Source organism: Phaethon aethereus (assembly GCF_964289735.1).
Source record: "Phaethon aethereus genome assembly, chromosome: 23".
Lineage (NCBI taxonomy): Eukaryota > Metazoa > Chordata > Aves > Phaethontiformes > Phaethontidae > Phaethon > Phaethon aethereus.
In genome coordinates, this window is record NC_138599.1 from 5715713 (window position 1) to 5731834 (window position 16122).

The window sequence follows — 16122 nt, forward strand, 5'->3', positions numbered from 1 at the left end:
GAGGTAGATGTTCGTTCCCGCTCTGTCTCTGAGCGACCTGTTGGGTAAAATCCCTCTCTCTCGGGCACGTGGGGTGTGCATGCTCTGTCCCCACACCCAGGTCCCTTTTCCCTCCCCCCCCCCTTTTTTTTTTTTGCCCTCCCCACTTGATATGTGCTATGGACATCTCCCCCTCTCCCAAGCCCTGGCTGCTGCTTGGCCGCATCCAGCCAGAGGAACAACCATGCCCTTCCTCGCAGGCAGCCCTTGACCCGCTCAGCACGGCCTCAAGGTGCAAAAATCCAGCTCCTGCGGCTTCCTCCGAAAATTGCAACTCTCCCGGGGCAGCAGGCGCCCGGTCGGGACCAAGCACTTCAGCGCCCGTCTCTTGAAACCCCGACCGCAGCTCTTGGAGCAGGGAGACCAAGGTCCAGCTTCCCACACCGGGCAGGGCTCCCCGCACAGCCGGACGTCGGCTGGCCGCTGTGCCGCGTCGCACTCGGCGGCCGGTTGGCCGTAGGAGTCGCGACAAGCCACCGAACGCTTCTGCAACCCATCGCCGCAGGTGACGGAGCAAGCCTCCCAGCCGCCCGCCGCCCACTTGTAGGAGGGACGCTTGTAGCTCGGTCTCCCACCGTCCAAGCGGTTGGAGAGGCTGAGGACGCTGTTGTTGAGGTCCGGTGGGGTCTTGCCCTCCTTCTTGTAGGAGGACTTGTCATCCTTGCTCTCCTTGGGGAGGTAGAAGGAGTAGCGCACCCGAGGAGGGGTCATCTTCCCTACGGAGAGCACCTCCAAAGTCAGCGGTTCCTGGATGGGCTTGAAGGCTTGGAGGCTCTCAACGGCGGTGCCGGTGCCGCTGTACCGCAGGACGCTGCCCTTCACCATCAGGTCCCTCTCCACGGCCGAGACGATGAAGTGGCCGTTCAGCAGGTACTTGCCCTGCCCGTTCTTCAGCGCCAGGTAGTTGTCATCGCTGATCAGCCCTTTGTAGCCCCGCTGCCTGATGTCGATGTTGGAGGCGCCCGCGGGAATGACCACCACAAAGTTGTAGCCATGCCTGGAAGAGAGGAGCAGGCAGGGCAGCCCATCAAGCAGGGGGACGTCTCGCTACGACATGGCCTCAGCCTGAAGCTCTACAGCCACAGCCCCGAGATCTTCCCACCCCTACAGTTATCGCCTCCTTCCCATGAAGATAACTTTGAGTCTCCTCCCTGTGCTGAGTTTTGTCTAGGCTGAGGTCACCCAGGTATGAGAAGACGCTTCAGCTCCTCTGGTTCAACCGTAACAGAGAGAAGTACACAGCGTACCATCAGCAGAAGCCAATAGCACATTAAATGTGTCCTGCTTCTCCTTCAGAGCCAGCCCGGTTCTCCACACAGGGATGTAAGCTGGCATCAGAAGAGTTTGCTCAGCGTGGACTTAGCCCCCATCACCATCTCCACCACCTTCCTGCATCCACCCCAAAAAGCAGAGTTGGGAGAGGGGGAAGCGCGCGTGGACCCCTCCTCACACTTACATGGGTTTGGTGAACAAGCCTGAGACCTTCTTGCAGCTCTTGTTGTCTCCTCCGCAGACGCTGCATTTGTCAAACTTCTTCTTGGAGCCCAGCTTCCCGTCACAGCCCGCTTTGATGCATTTGCCCTGAACGCAGACCGAGGTGGAGTCTGGGGAGCAAGGGGTGCCGTCCACGACCTGCACGAGGGTGAGCGAAACACGCTGCTGCATTTCCCTGTGCCACACCACAAATGCCCCTGACTGTGGCCACCAGACCCGGGGCTACCCGGATCCGTCCGACAGGTCCTGAGGAGGTGCTAGCAGGCACCATGCTACCCTTTGCTCATGCTCTGCTTTGCAGCCAGGCTTTTTGGGGTCTCTGAGAAGAGCTGGATGGGACTATATCCCTTTTCTGCTGCATCTACGTAATTTTCTGCCCTTTCTGTTCCATCGGTGGAAAAGGGAACAGGCTGCATTTGGGGAGACAGCTAACACCACCCCGCTCAGTCCCTGTCCGGCATGTGCATTGCTTCCCCAGTGTCCTAATTATCAGGACTTTGGGCGTATCCCAGAGGCACCTTTACAAACCCCGAGGAAGACCCTCCACGGATCAACTCCATCCCTGAAATAAATAAGCGGACACGTACAGGCTGATTCATACCAGCCTGCTGGATTCCCCTCCTCCACAACCTCATCTAACACCAGCTGCCCATCAGACAAGGAAAATTCATTTACTTCCAGGCACGCTGGAGTCATCCCACAGCCCAGAAGCTGACCCCGGGGGTCCCGCACCAACCTTGGGTGCCAGCACGTAGAAGTAGCCGGTGCCATTAGCCCGGCAGATGAGTTTGCATTTATCCCGAGGCGAGACGCCGGAGTATTTGGGGACCCAGGAGACAGAGGCGGTGAGGCGGTTGGTGCTGTGGCCATAGCCGTTGAAAGCCTCACACTGCTCTTCACGGAAGCTCTTCCCCGGTACTGGAAGAAACGGGGACGTGCGTGGGATTGGGGACCAGCCCAGACCTCCAGCACTGGTTTTAGGGGGTTGTTATAGCTCACGTACACCATGACCAGCAAGCGCAGCTCCGGCCCCTTACCTGCAGCGGAGCAGGGCTCCAGGTTGCAGGAGCGGTACTTGACGCGGACGCCCTCGCAGTAGGAGCCCCCGTTGGCGGGCACCGGGTCGGTGCACTCCCGCTTGGCCAGCTGCACCCCGCCGCCGCACGTCCGCGAGCACTGCCCGTAGGGCGCCCATTTCGCCCAGCCGCCGTCCACCTGCAGGGATGCGGTGGGATGAGATGCTGCGTCTCCTTCGGCGCCGGCCCCATCCCGAGCGAGGGATCTCCAGACTTGGAACCACCCCTTCCCAAGCAAAACCTCTGCCAGCTGCCCCCCAAACCTGCCCGGGGCTGGATGGAGCAGAGCAGCAGCATCCCTCCTTGAGAAACACGCAGCACCCAAGGGACCTCCATCTCTTTTCACATCAGCGTCCCCCCCGCCGGGTCCCCAGCACCAGGAGGTGGGCGACTGCTCAGCCAGCAGCCACGCAAAAGCTCGGGGCGACCCCGCGGGGCGTTTTTGGGCTCACGGCGCAGGTATACTCACCCTGTACTTACTGATGTTATGCCTCTCGACGCAGGCGCCCTTCAAGCAGAAGCGTCCCTCGCCGCAGCCGGTACCGTCCGCCCAGGGGAAGTGACGGGTCTGGCAGACGATCTGCCCGCGCGCCTTGCCCGTGCACCAGAGCTTGGCGCAGTACTGCATGTACGGGCAGGGCTTGGAGCCCACGCCGAAGGCCAGCTCGCACTGCTGGTTCAGGCTGTAGCTCGTCCCCGGCAGGTCTTCGGGCAGCGGGATGGGTTTGGCAGGCTGGTCCAGCAAGCAGTCTCCTGCGGGAGTGGGGATGAGGGGGGTCTACTGGGTGCTTGGGGGGTCATAGGGACCAGCGCGGGGAGGGAGAGTGTCACTGTGGCTGCTGGTAATTTGGCTAAAGCTATCCCAGCCGCACGCAGCCAGTGGGACCGGGTGCTACCCCGGGGGTACCCTCGAGGTCAGCTGCACCCCAGACCCAAGCGACTCCATCTCTTGGTGACGCTGGGTAGAGCCGAACCGGCAGCCCCAGGGCAGACGTCGCTGCTGGGGACACCCCGGCACCCAGGAAGCCTGGCCAGTGCGGAAACGCTGCCAAACTCCCCGTTTCCTTCTAACTTTTGCAGAGCGGGGAGAAGAGCTGCTTTACAGCCCATCAGCCTCTCCCAGTGACCAGCCCCAGGGACGGATCCTGCTCCTGCGGGGCAGGGACACAGGGGAGAGGGCGAGGGGCGCGGGAGGGCTCACCGTGGCCGCTGTCGAGGAAGTCTGTGATGATGGCAGAGCTGCAGGCTGACCAGGGGTTGGCACGGTCGATCTGGATGAGGGTGGGGGACATCATGTGGTTGGTCTTCAGCCGGCCGAAGACCTCCTCGCAGGCCTTCACGTTGTCGTGGGGCATGTTAAAGACATGGCCTGGGGGGGGATAAAGGGGGACAGCATGAATACCCCCACTTGCCACGCGGATTAGGGGCCCCGCAGCTTCTTGCCACGGAGGAAACCGAGGCATGGAGTGGGACAGACCCTTGCAAGGATTGCAAAGGCTGCGTACAGCCCAGGAGACGCCCGGGGAGGGACGATGCTCGCACACACCCCGGCTCGGACCGTGCGCAGGACCGGCACACGCAAGCCGGTGGCATCCCCGAGCCAGCGCGCTTTCTGGCACGCTGTCCCGGCAGCTTCGTGCGTGGCCATCAGTGGAAAAGAAGGACCAAGGAAGGTGCAAAGGGAAGGAGATTCAGCACTCGCCCCACTTCCCTCCTCCTGCCGAGCACCGCAGGTGTCTCCGGAGGTAGGTGTGCCCTCCGCCTGTTATTTCAGGACTCCTAAATCCTGGAAACCCAGACGAGGTAGCAATGGCAACAGCAAAGCCCTTTGCTTTCTCCGCAGCTCTTTCCCACCTGGCTCAGGTGCCCCAAGGTGGAGTTTCCCCACCACCGGATACTGGTCATTGTCCGATCTTCCAGAGGCTGAAATCAGGGTTATTTTGGATAACAGCTTCCTGCCGAGAGGAAGAGGAGCGCGGGGAGCCTTACCCAGCTCGTGGGCGGTGGTGAAAGCCGAGGGCAGCCCGTCGTCCTCGATGACGGAGCAGCTGCGCTTGGGGTCACACATGGTGCCCACGTCCGCCATGCCCAGCGTGTCGCATGTGGTGGCCCCGCACAGGTCCTGCGAGGCAACGGAGGCAAGGGGTTAGTCCCAGGGCCAGCACGGGCAGCACGGCTCCCCACCCCATCCCCGGTACCCCACGGGGAGCTGATGCCAGGCTGCTGGGGGGAGGCAGCCCCAAGGGACGGGGACCGCACCAGGCTGCGGAGGCAGAAAACCTTGCCCTGACCCGGACCAGGCTGCAACGATGTGTTTGTGTTTAACCCTGGCACCGGGGATGCTTTTTGTGCATAGCATCCTCCCGTGCCTCCAGGGAGAGCCTTTCCCACCCGAACGGCTCCTCCGGCCAGGGTGGGGCCGTTTTGGCACAGAGGAGTCAGCCTGGCTCCGGTCTTCAGCGCAACCTCAAGGACTCGACCCAGGCAGGTGGACGGGAAGGCACCTGGCCTTGGGCTCACAGCTGAGCCGTTTCTCAACCTCCTTTCTCAACATCTTCCCGGGAACAAGAAGCTCCTGGACTGGATCCAGATGTTCCCAAGGCTAAGGAAAGTCCTCCTGTCTCTCCAAGACCCTTTGCAGCCATCCCTCGAAGAGCAACCAAGTCCAGCTGATCGGAGGAGGAACCAGCCCAGCCTTCCACCCCCAACACAAGGACTGCTGGACCCCACGTAGATGCAGCCGGGACGGAGGTCAGGGAAGGTCCCGTCGCAGGTGGATCTGTCCTTCTTGGGCATCCAAAGGTGCTCGTGCAAATAAAATGTCCCAGTTTGATGAGGCACCCGTCTCTGCAGCCTCGTCCTCGGATGCCCCCTTCCCCTGCTGGGGTCTCTCGGTGGCTTGGGAGCATCGTCCCCATCCCTCGGTGCCGTCCCATCCGGGCTGGGAGCTGCAGGGGAGACCGTGCAGGGGGCAGGGAGCGGCTGTGCGCACGAAAAGAAAACGTAAGGGACTCGCCGGGCGCTCCCGTGCTATAAATAAGCGTGATTCATGCTCAGCGCTCGCCCAGCCAAAGCGCCTGGGTTGCTCGAAGTCTCGCACGAGCAGCTCTGCCAACATTTCCAACGAGGTTTCCAAGCTGAAGGCATTCCTGCACAGGCAGGTTCAGCCGTGGGTAAATAACAGTCCCGACAACGTCAGAGAGCCTCGGGCCAGGGCCGAGATGGCTTTAACAGGAGACCTGTGGCTACGAAGTCTGGAGGCACAGACGAGACCGCGATCTCTGGAGAGGCAAGGCAGAAAAACGCCTGGGTCTGGGCCCGCTGTCATGGCTGGTGGAAAACCCCAACATACAACTGGGTTCAGCTCTCTCTCTGCAACGTTTTTCCTTGTCGGCTGGGACCCTGCCGCCGCCCCAACCCCACCATGGATGGATGCTGGAAGGGACGAGCAGGAGGCAACCCTGCATCCCTGGTGGCACCACCAGTGAGTGTGGGGTGACTAAATGGGGCTGGCAAGCCCGGGCGCAGGCTCCCCCCTCCCAAAATGCTACCAAGAGCCAGTGCCCTCACCACGCTGCGCTAACCCAGGGCTGCAGCTTCCCCAAGCCCCCCTGCCCGTGCTCTCCTCCGCGGCGGTCCCAGCGCTGGGGGTTGGGGGGCGAAGGTGGGGCGCAGGGGACGACGACGCAGCGTCGCGGGGCAGAGGCGGCCGCTCGCGGCTCCCCGCTCGCTGCTCTTTGAAGAGTCGCCGCTTCCTCGCTGGCGCGGCGAGCTTTTGGCTCCCGGCCCAACACCTGCACTGACACACTGACACACTTCTTGCTCTGACCCTCGCCTGCCGTGAACGAGCGGCTCTTAACGGGGTTTCCCCTAACCCCCCCGGCCACAGCCTGCTAGGGACAGCCCGCTTTGCAAGGCTGGGCAGCATCCCTGGGCTCTCATGAGGGGTCCTGACCCCCCCAAAAACACCTCCTCCAACTTTGCCGGGGGTCCAGCCTGCTCAGGAGGGGAGGCAACGCAAGCGGCGGCGCAAGGATGGAGCTACGGAGCGGAGGAGAGAGAAACGCAAGAGGTTTGAGGTGGGAAAGCGGCGTGCAGAGGGCCAGCTCTGCCTTTGCACGGCGTGCTGGCCGTCATCGATGTCCCCTGCTGCCAGCCCAAAGGGAGGGAGGACGCCCGGTGCCCCTCGCACCGCACCGAGGGGCTGCAGGCAACCTGCTGGATGTGCCGTCAGGGCTCTCCTGCCAGCCTGACCTTCACCTGCGGGCACCTCTTCATCCTCTTGTGAACTTCTCGAGCTGTTCTGCGGGCCAGCTGGGGGAGATCCTTGCAGCTGTCGCACGAATTCGCCTACTCAGAGGCCAGGACAGAAGCACTCTCCCAACCACGGAGGCTTCCTATACATGTCCAGTGCAACCCCAAAAATCTGAGCCTTGAGCTACAGAGCGTGGGTTTCCAAATTCCCCCACAACACCTGCTGCACGCCAGGCTACAGCCAGGCGTTCCTTCTGTTTTACAGCAGGCCAGAGATGTTCAGCAAACCTTTGCTGGTGGGACGTCAAGGTTCAGGATGGGTGGGAAGCTTGGCGGAGCCCTTTGCTGTGGTGTGTGATGCTATTTCCAAGAAACAGGAGTGTGGCTGGAGGCTGGATGCTCGGCAGGACCCTCCGACAAGCACCGGCTCAGGTAGGAAGGTGAAGGTCCCACGGCGGTGGTTGCTGGCAGATCTGCACCCACCGGCTGAGCGGGACCGAGCTCCCCAAAGGCAAATCCGCAATCCTGCACGACCGACGTCGGGAGGGAGCAAAACCGAAGGGGAGAGGACAGCCCCATCCATCAGCAACTCGTTGACACAACTGGAAACTGCCTATCAACCAGGCTTGAGATGAAATTTAAGTCGGGGGCTTATGTAACAGCTTTTTGGCAGGGAGATAAGCTCCGGGGTGTCAGGGGACTGCAGATGGATGCACTCAAGGAAGGCAGATGTCTCCTCGAGTGTGTGCCTTTGCACCGAGCTTGCTTTGGGATTTCAGGAATGGATGGTTTAGCAATGTGTAAAAAATGCAGCCCGGCCGTGATCCGCAGCTTTCGAATCGCTGGGACCGAATCCATCCCATGTGCGACTCGGGTGACCTCACCGGGTTTCCACCAGAGATGGAGCTGGCTCGTCCCCGCAGGGGTGTCAGCAAGCTTCTTCCTCTTACCAGCCGCCCCGCGCAGGCAGGAGCTGCTCCGGCTGGATTTACAGCTGGCCGGAGGACACGGCCCCTGCCTGGGGTGGGGGGGACAGGGAGAAGGAACGGGACGAGGTCTCCCGTGTCCTGCACAGCATCGTTCCTGTTCCAGGCCATCATCAGCCAGCGCTGACCCCAGGCTAGGGGCAGCTGAACCGAGCTGGACGCTACATCCTTCCCACCCACGAGTGCTTGTCCTGGAAAGACGTTTTGGGAACAGCCTCCCTGCTGTTGAGGGGAGTTCCCGACCCATCCCTAATCCAAAGACATTTGGGCAGGGATGGGGGAAGGAGAAAACACAAGTTGGTAAAATGTGATGGTCCCCTTCAAGCTGGGCTCGTTCTTCTCCCCTGCCATTAGCAATTTGGGGGTGCAGGCGGTAACACCCCACAGCCAGGCACCGCACCGACGTCAACGCCGAGGCAGGACCACAGGGAAGAGGAGGAGCGTTTGGGGAGCGGTGTCACCGTATTGGTGTCCCCCACTTTATCGGCTGGGGGAATGGAGAGCTCATCCCGGTGTGGCAATCACCCCACGCATCCAAAAGGCAAGCAAAAGGCAGCTCGGCAAAGCCCCTCTCCCACGGCGGGGATGCGGCCAGCATCTCTGGTCTCTTCCCCGCCAAGGGCTGCAAGCGCTGGCCCTATCTCTGTCTCTTCCCTTCCAGCCCTGAACTGGGTCCACGTGGAGCAGCCAGCGTGCGGAGGAGAGGTCCAGGTTCTCAGGAGGACCATGAGTCAGAGGAAGCGGGGAGAGGTCTTTTTTTCTTGGCAGGTGGCACCGTGAGCTGTTCCCAGCCGGGGAGGGGGAAGCAGGACCGCGTTCCTCCTCTTCTGGGCTCGGACCCCGTGTTTCGGGGTGGCGGCCGCTCTGCACCAGAGCCGTCGGGCACTGGCTGCTGAGACCCGTGGGGGCAACCCGCCTGTGCACACCTCCTGGCAGGGCTTTCTCCGGGCTGCTGGCCAAAACTTGCCCAAAGGACAGCAAGGGCTGGCTCAGGCCGGCTTGCTCCACACCTCTGCTCCCCCCGCCCCAGCATCTGAGGCTGGGGGGTCCCTTGGGAAAGGGGGATCAGCCACACGTGCAGACCTCCTCCAGCGTGCAGGAGGCCTGAGCACAGTGCAGGGCTCCTTGAAACTGGGGACAACCCCTCCGAGTCACACCCACCCCCCCTTGCACCCACCTGCTTGGTGAAGAGGATGGCGGTGTCCCAGTACTCAGGGTGCTTGTCGCTGACCTTGTTCCACTTCTTCTGCCAGGCGCAGAAGTTGCGGAGGGTGAGGGCGGCGTTGCCGCTGACCTTGGGCCCCTTGTCATCCTGCCCGATGAGGAGGAACTTGACCACGGAGATCTGGATGGGGTTACGGATGCTGGGGTGCTTGTAGAGGCGGGCGGCCGTGGCCATCAGAGTGAGCAGGTAGTGCTGGAGGTCATCCCCGTGGAACTTCACCATCGACTCGTCGGCCACCACCAAGGTCTCCACGTACCGGGGAACCGAGGCGAAACGCTTGGCTCGACCCCCTTTCCCCCCTCCACGTCCCCGGTACTTGTCCAGCGCCTGCAGCACCCCGGGGGTGAGCTCGGAGCCCACGGCGCAGCGGGATGCTCCGGCCCCGACGGGGCGGCCGGGGCTGCGGCGCTGCAGGCGGTGAGCTCCGCCGGCCGCCCCCCCCGCCAGCGGGCTGATGAGGTACTCGGCTCCACGGTAACCGAAAGCCCCCCGGAGCCCCCCGCAAAGGCTGAGGGCGGCGAAAGACTCCCGGTCGGCGTTGACATCCCCCGAATAGAAGCAGTGGCGGAGGCCGGGGAGGGGGCGGGCGGCGCCGGGGGCGACCCCCAGGTAATGGGCGGCGAAGGCGGGGGCGATGAAGTGGGCGTCGGGGGAGAGATGGAGGTAGAAATCCTCCCCGAAAGCCGAGAGCTGGAAAACCACCGCTTGCCCTCCCCGGGGGGGCTCGGCGGGCCCCCGCCTGAAGTACGGCCGCCCGTTGATGTCGGGGTCCAGGCGGAGGGGGATGACCAGCTCGGTGTCGGCCGGGGGACCCCGGAGGGGGGTGACCCGCTCGGTGTCGGCCGGGGGACCCCCCGAGGGCAGGCTCAGCCCCGGGGCGCCCAGCAGCAGCAGCGGCAGCAGCGGCAGCATCGTCCCGGCGGGCTCACGGCATCGGGGTTTGGGGAGGCGGGGGGGGGGGGGGGGGAGAAAGCAAGACCCGGCCCCCCCCTTCCTCCCTCCCTCCCTCGCTCCCTCCTCCTCCTCTTCTTTCTTCCCAAAACTCGGCGGGGAGCGGAGCGGCCGTGCGAGCCGCCTGCCCCACCGCTAACCTGCCTTGTGGGGCGCATCGGGTTTATATAGGGCGGGAGCGGAGCGGGGGGGGAGCGGGGCGCGGCTTGGCCCCGCCGCAGCCACTCCGGTGCGGGGGGCCGGGAGCGGCGGAGCGGGGCGGGGGGGGGGGGCCCGCGGCCCCCCCCAGGGATGCTCCTTCTCCGGTGGGTCCTGCTCTAAGATGAAGGTCCGTGGGCCCCCCGAATCCACAAAGACTGGGGTGCTGAGGGCGGGCTCTGGTTGGGGTGGGGGTGTGCAGGGGAGATGAAGGGTCCTCTGCTGCTTGCTGGTGTTTAGGGGGGCTCGGGGGGGGGGGGCTGCTGTTTGGCAGGTGAGGGTTTGGCTCTCTTCGGGAAGATATTAATCTGATCTTCACAGCCCAGGTGAGCCTAGGGCTGAGATCCGGGCTGAATCCCTCCACCCACCTTCAGACCTGTCACCCCAGTGAAACAGCACCCCGAGGGTCCCACCTTCCTTGCCTCCAGACCAGGGGTACCCCGCTGCTCTTCACCTCAGGGGACCAGGTACTACCCTACCCCAGCAGCTCCAACCGAGGGGCAAAGGGGTGAGTTCCGCTTCTCAGAAAGAGCTCAGCCACCCTGCATCCCCAAGGCCACCAAAGGTGTTGACACCCACCACGTCCCCTCCTCTGACACCCCGGGACACAGCATATGGGGTATTCAGGAGTCTCCCCAGGGATCATCAAAACAGCGTTTGGGACCAGGGGAGGGTGCTGGGACAGCTGATGCTGTTAGGAGGTGGAAAGATCTCATCATGGGTGGGATTTTTTTGGAGCAGGACAGCTAAAAGGAGAGCGGTGAAGAGTCCTCCGTAACCATCTGTGGCTGAGGAATAGATTTATTGACAGCAATAAGCACCCCGACATCAGGATGGGCTGCACAGGGGGTGCCCAGTGGGTCTTTTTCCCCTGCAGCACTTCTGTTTCCACGCAAGCTGGTTTTGTGCCCAGAGGGAAGGGTGGATATTTCAGTAACGCTCCCAAGCTACCACTGAGCACCCAAGTCCTGCATGTCCTCACAGCCCACGCTCCTTTCCAGGACTCCAGGATGGTTTAATGGTAAAAATTAAGTCCTTTTCACAGACAGGCTGGTTTTGCTGTGATTTCAAGCCTCAACAAAGGCTGCAAGCGTGGCTTAAGAATTTGTGCATATATGAAATATAAGCCAAGGCTGTTGCTTAAGACACAGAGCCCACAGCCTGCAGCCTGGCTCGTTTTGGTGCCAGCGCTTCCCCGTGCCATGGTTTGCTCAGTCGTGTGCCTTGCAGTTGAACTTGTGACCCAAAATAATCATCTGACTGCGCTGGGCTCAGTGAATCAGGGATTTTGTCCGCTGGCCAAAGTGCAATGTGTCCAGGGATGTCGATATGACCATAAAGAGAAAACAGGCAGCGCAGGGAGTGGAGGTGCAAGGGGAAACGGGCACAACCTTGAGCATCTCGAGGTGCCAGGAGGGAACTTCTCCTTCCCACGGCACCGCATCGTTCAACAGGATGAGTTTATCCCACAGCAGCATCCAGGGTGGCACATGGTCCCTGAGGTGCCACCTTACGGCAGCAGCATCCAGCTCTGGGCTGAGCCCATTGCTTCTGGGGACATTTTTGGGAGTGAAGCTTATTTTTGAAGCCGTGCTGGGTTGCTGAGCGGGATGTCGTGCTTCATCTCCCGTCTCCACCTCCGCTCTGTTTGCTCTTTGTGGCTTCATGTTTAAAGATGGTAAATTCTCTTTCCCTTCACACGCGACGGGCAGGCAGCAGCGCTTGCACCATCTCAGATGGAGTTTGGTGTTCAGCACTAAGGAAAGACACAGGAGAAGACCCCGCAGGCTGGCACGTGCGCTGAGCTGCAAAGAGCTCAGGGTGTCTCTGCCCTGCGGAGATACCGGTGAGGAGCAGATGGGAAAGGGAGCAAAAAGAAGGTCCCTACGTGCACCCTAAGAGCATCTTGGCTAGAGGTACCTCATCCTAGAGGTCATCAGGCCAGGGTTAGTCATTGCTGCCTGGGTTGCTCCAGCCCTTCCGTCTGGTAGATCTTCTCCAGTGGCAGAGGATGAGTCAAACCGAACTGGCAGGACTTTACCTCCAGCCTGGAGAACATCCGATTGCCTCCTGACGGGGAAAGGCAGGCAGAAAGTGTGAGTGTTTCAGCTCTGCCTGAGCCGAGACCCGCTCCATCCCGTCAGACGCTGGCTTTTAGATGGACTCACTCTGTCCCATGAGGTTAACGGTGTGCCAGCATCTTTGGGGTTGAAGTGAAGGGATGGATCAGTTGGCTGCTCTCTCACAGCCTCCCCTTGTCCTCACTATCTCTGAGCAGAGGGGAATCACCTACCCAAAGACAGAGCTTTGTTTGCCAGCCTCATTGGCTGCTGCCTTCATTTTCCTGCCTGCAGTGAGTAGAAAAGCTGCTGAGCTTATATTGCCCTTAGGGCTCACCCTTCACCGGCAGCTCCAGGGGCTACGGGCACATCTCAGAGCACTCCAGACAAGAAGGGAGGCATATTTTTGTTTCATTTTTCCTCTAGCTCGAGGACATGATGTGATTTTCCCACTCCCTGTCATTAGAGAGGACCCAGACAAAGCCCTTGAGCCATCCCAGGGTTGCGGCATCTGCTCGGGGCGCTTCTATCTCTGCGGCACGTCCCTCTCGAACCGGGGTGGGCAGAGGGGAATATCTCTGTTATGACTCCTGCCCACATGAAGGTGCAGATTACAGCGATCAGCCACGACAGGAGAGGGTCAGGGCCAGGAGATAGCGGGCAGGTCCTTTCTTTGGGGACCTTCTGGCGGTTGCTTGCACCCTGGCCCAAGAGAACATCTTGGTCTCACTCTGCATGTCTTTCCAGGTGTTTGGGGTTGAACCTGGCTGCTCTTCACATCCTGGAGTTTGCCTGGAATTAATGGAAGTGGGCTGGCTATAGGTGACTGAAGGAGAGCATGTGGTAAGTAGGGAACAGAGATGGAAGATGCCTTTGGACCTCACTGAATGGCTACAGATAATGAGGTATGTTAAAGTATATGAGGTAAATTCAGCTCCTACCTCGATTTTTGCCTACAAACCACTTTAAGGTAAAACACATCTCACCCAGGTCTGGTCTTGAAATATCTGGTCTGCAGTGTAGACCCTCATTCTCTCATCTTCCTCCTGCTTCATGCCAAGCGCCCCCGGGAAGTGACGACAAGTTATTTTCTTTCTTTTTTTTCCATCATCATTGTGATGCCAAGGGTGTGAATTTAGAAATAAAAAGAAGAGGGAAGAAAAAAAAAAAAGACAAACGCCCAAACCTCACGTATCTCCTGGATGTTCCAGTTCACAAAAGAAAAGAGTTTTAAATAGACCGTCCGAGAGCTCCATGCCAAAGATAGAGTGGAAAGGTTATAGGCAGGGAAAAGCTGGCGTTGCAAGCTTTTCACTTGTCTTCGGATGAAAGGTTGGCAGATCGGAGGCCTGGGCTCTCACCCAAAGGTTCAGGCTGTGCTCTCACAACTCCCCACCACATGGGCAGGAAGGAGGATCCTCTCCAGGGACTGAAGATGAGTCAAAGCGAGTTGTTAGGCGGCTTTCCAGGAAAGAAAGGCTTGGAGACAAAAACCTGGCTGGGTCTAGATGGGGTCATTGAGGGAGAGATTCGCAAGAAACCTGAGCACGTGGAGGTCTTTGTAACCTAAAACCAGCCCCATCCTTCATCCAGGAAGATGCTGAATTTAATTAGACTTATTATGGCTCGGCTGATAGCGACTGGATGCTCTATCTTGGGTTTCCCATCCAGCCCTTGAAGTTCTTCTACGCAACAGGGATGGCAGCAGCACTTTACCTGCCCCGTGAAGAGAAGAGGATTGATGCTTTAAACATCTTCAAGCACACGTCTATGTGCAACACAACAAAAATGAAATCAGCCTGCTTCCCCCATGCCCAGGAAACACAGGAGAAGGATGCCTGTGCCCTGTCCCCTTGGTCCTGGAGCAGGAGCATCTCTGCTACCTTCTCCAGACACATAATGTCACCTCTGGCATCTGGCAGGGCTTCGATATGGGGATACCGAGGTATGTTGAATAAATTATAAATCTTGCTTTTGCCTGATTTCCAGCCAGTATTGCAGGTCTTGGCGTTGCTGATATTTCATATACCCAGGAAGCATCCAAAATTCCCCTCTCTGTTCACCCCCCTTGGTATTTAAGGCTGTCTCCTGCTTAAAGGAAGACAGAGGCAGGTTTTTTTCCAGGATGCTCTCAAACAGTAAGTGGAAATTAAGAGGAGATAGACGATGGTCCCACATATCCCCCCCAAAAGAGTATCACATGTTTATTATCGTTCATAAACACCTTCAGCCTGAAGATTTATGACCCAGGACTACACGTCTCTATATCATACCCACCTGCCTGAGACAGTGTCCATCCTTGATTAATTAACTTTATGGGATGCTCATGTTAGAAATACATAAACCAAAGATGTATGAAGACACCGAGCTTGCAAAAGGGGGAAGCTGCAGATCGGGGTAGGCCTGAAAGGTTGTCAAAATGATGCACATCTGGAATAAACCTGGAGCGATGGAGATTCACAAGCCAGCTGCCGTGGATGCTCGTCACTCAGGCAAACCATTAATGAAGTTCATTCATTTTCATCAGCCCATAAACTATGCAATGGTAGAATGGGAGGGGGATTCATATGTGGTCAGGTTTTTTTCCTAGAGAAGAGTGTTTTCATTATAATTTGCTGTATTTCTTTAGCACTGTTTATGGGCTGGTTCATAGGAAAAGCAGGCGTAGGGCAGGCTTGGAGGTGTCTGTCAAATTTGGAGGTTTTTAACCCCAGGTCGGACACAGCTTTGTGAGAAATTTGGGGATTTTTGGAGGCTCTTCTCACAGACGTGCTGCTCTCGGGACATCTTGCAAACCTCAAAACCCAGCCGGGAAGCGGCGAAGCAGCTCTCCAGGGAGCACAAAGCCTGGGAGGAGGATGCAGAGCTGGAGATAGGATTTAGCCCTTGATTTTGGAAAGCCATAAACCTGCTTCCCTTACAGCCACACCTGCACACAACTGGAGCTGCAAAACCACCCTGAAGCAAGCTTGCCCTCTGGTGACCCTTTCTTGCTCTGCAAATCGAGGTATGGCATGTAATTGAATGCGACGGATTGCATTGCAAATCAAACTGCAATTAAAAATAGAGAATAAATATGGAGGTGCCCTGAGGTGGTTTACAAATCCGAGCTGGAATCCTTTCAAATCAAATCAGATCGAATCAAATCGAATCACAACCATGGCCCTTTGCGTCTACGGCACCAAGAGCTTTTGGACACGGCATCATCAGCTGATAAACCGAGACCTAGCCTTGGCTGTCCCTGCCCTTCCCAAAATCCTAAAAATCTGGTTTCCCCACATTTAAGGGACCCAGTAGGAATCATGGTTTTCCCCAGCATCATTCTCACAGCTGCTGAACCTCCTGCGCCTTCGGTGCACGGTCTCCGGGGACCGGCTGCCGCACCGCGGGGGTCAAATATTGCACTAAGGGGAAGGCAAAACCACTTTTTTTCAAAGGGGTACTGGAAGTTTTGAGGTACCATATGCTAAATAACCATCACTTGTGAGGCAGGGGGGCCCTCCTGTGGCTGTGGTCATGCAGCCGGGGTTCAACGCAGCAATTACAGATTTATATGAGGAAGGCACGTTTTGCTACTTAATTCACTTGCTGGTTCTGGCTCGCTTCAAATCAAGCCCAAATGTCCCCTTCTCATACAAATCTCAGCCAAGCAATCGTTTCCCTGAATCTCACTTGCCAAACTTTGCAGCTAAGGTGTTCTCACTGAAGAGAACGTTGCAGGACACAAGGCCAGCGCCCCGATTTAAAGCCCAGCTGCTTTTCCGGGAGAGATTTCTTTCCGCCTGCTTACTTTAAAAGAAAAACTAATGGAATTGCTTCTTTTGACAGCAGGTGGGTTT

At 58.9% G+C, this 16122-nt stretch overlaps 1 protein-coding gene across 1 annotated transcript; it reads right to left on the reverse strand.

Annotated features, from left to right (window-relative positions):
• Positions 1-255: 255 nt before the first annotated feature.
• Positions 256-9986, reverse strand: ADAMTS15 (ADAM metallopeptidase with thrombospondin type 1 motif 15; the record flags this gene model as incomplete). The annotated part of the gene is made up of 8 exons (XM_082009916.1): positions 256-1036; positions 1496-1671; positions 2270-2451; positions 2571-2748; positions 3079-3362; positions 3811-3978; positions 4599-4731; positions 9027-9986. 8 exons carry the CDS (start codon positions 9984-9986, stop codon positions 256-258), a joined length of 2862 nt encoding a protein of 953 aa, XP_081866042.1.
• Positions 9987-16122: the final 6136 nt, after the last annotated feature.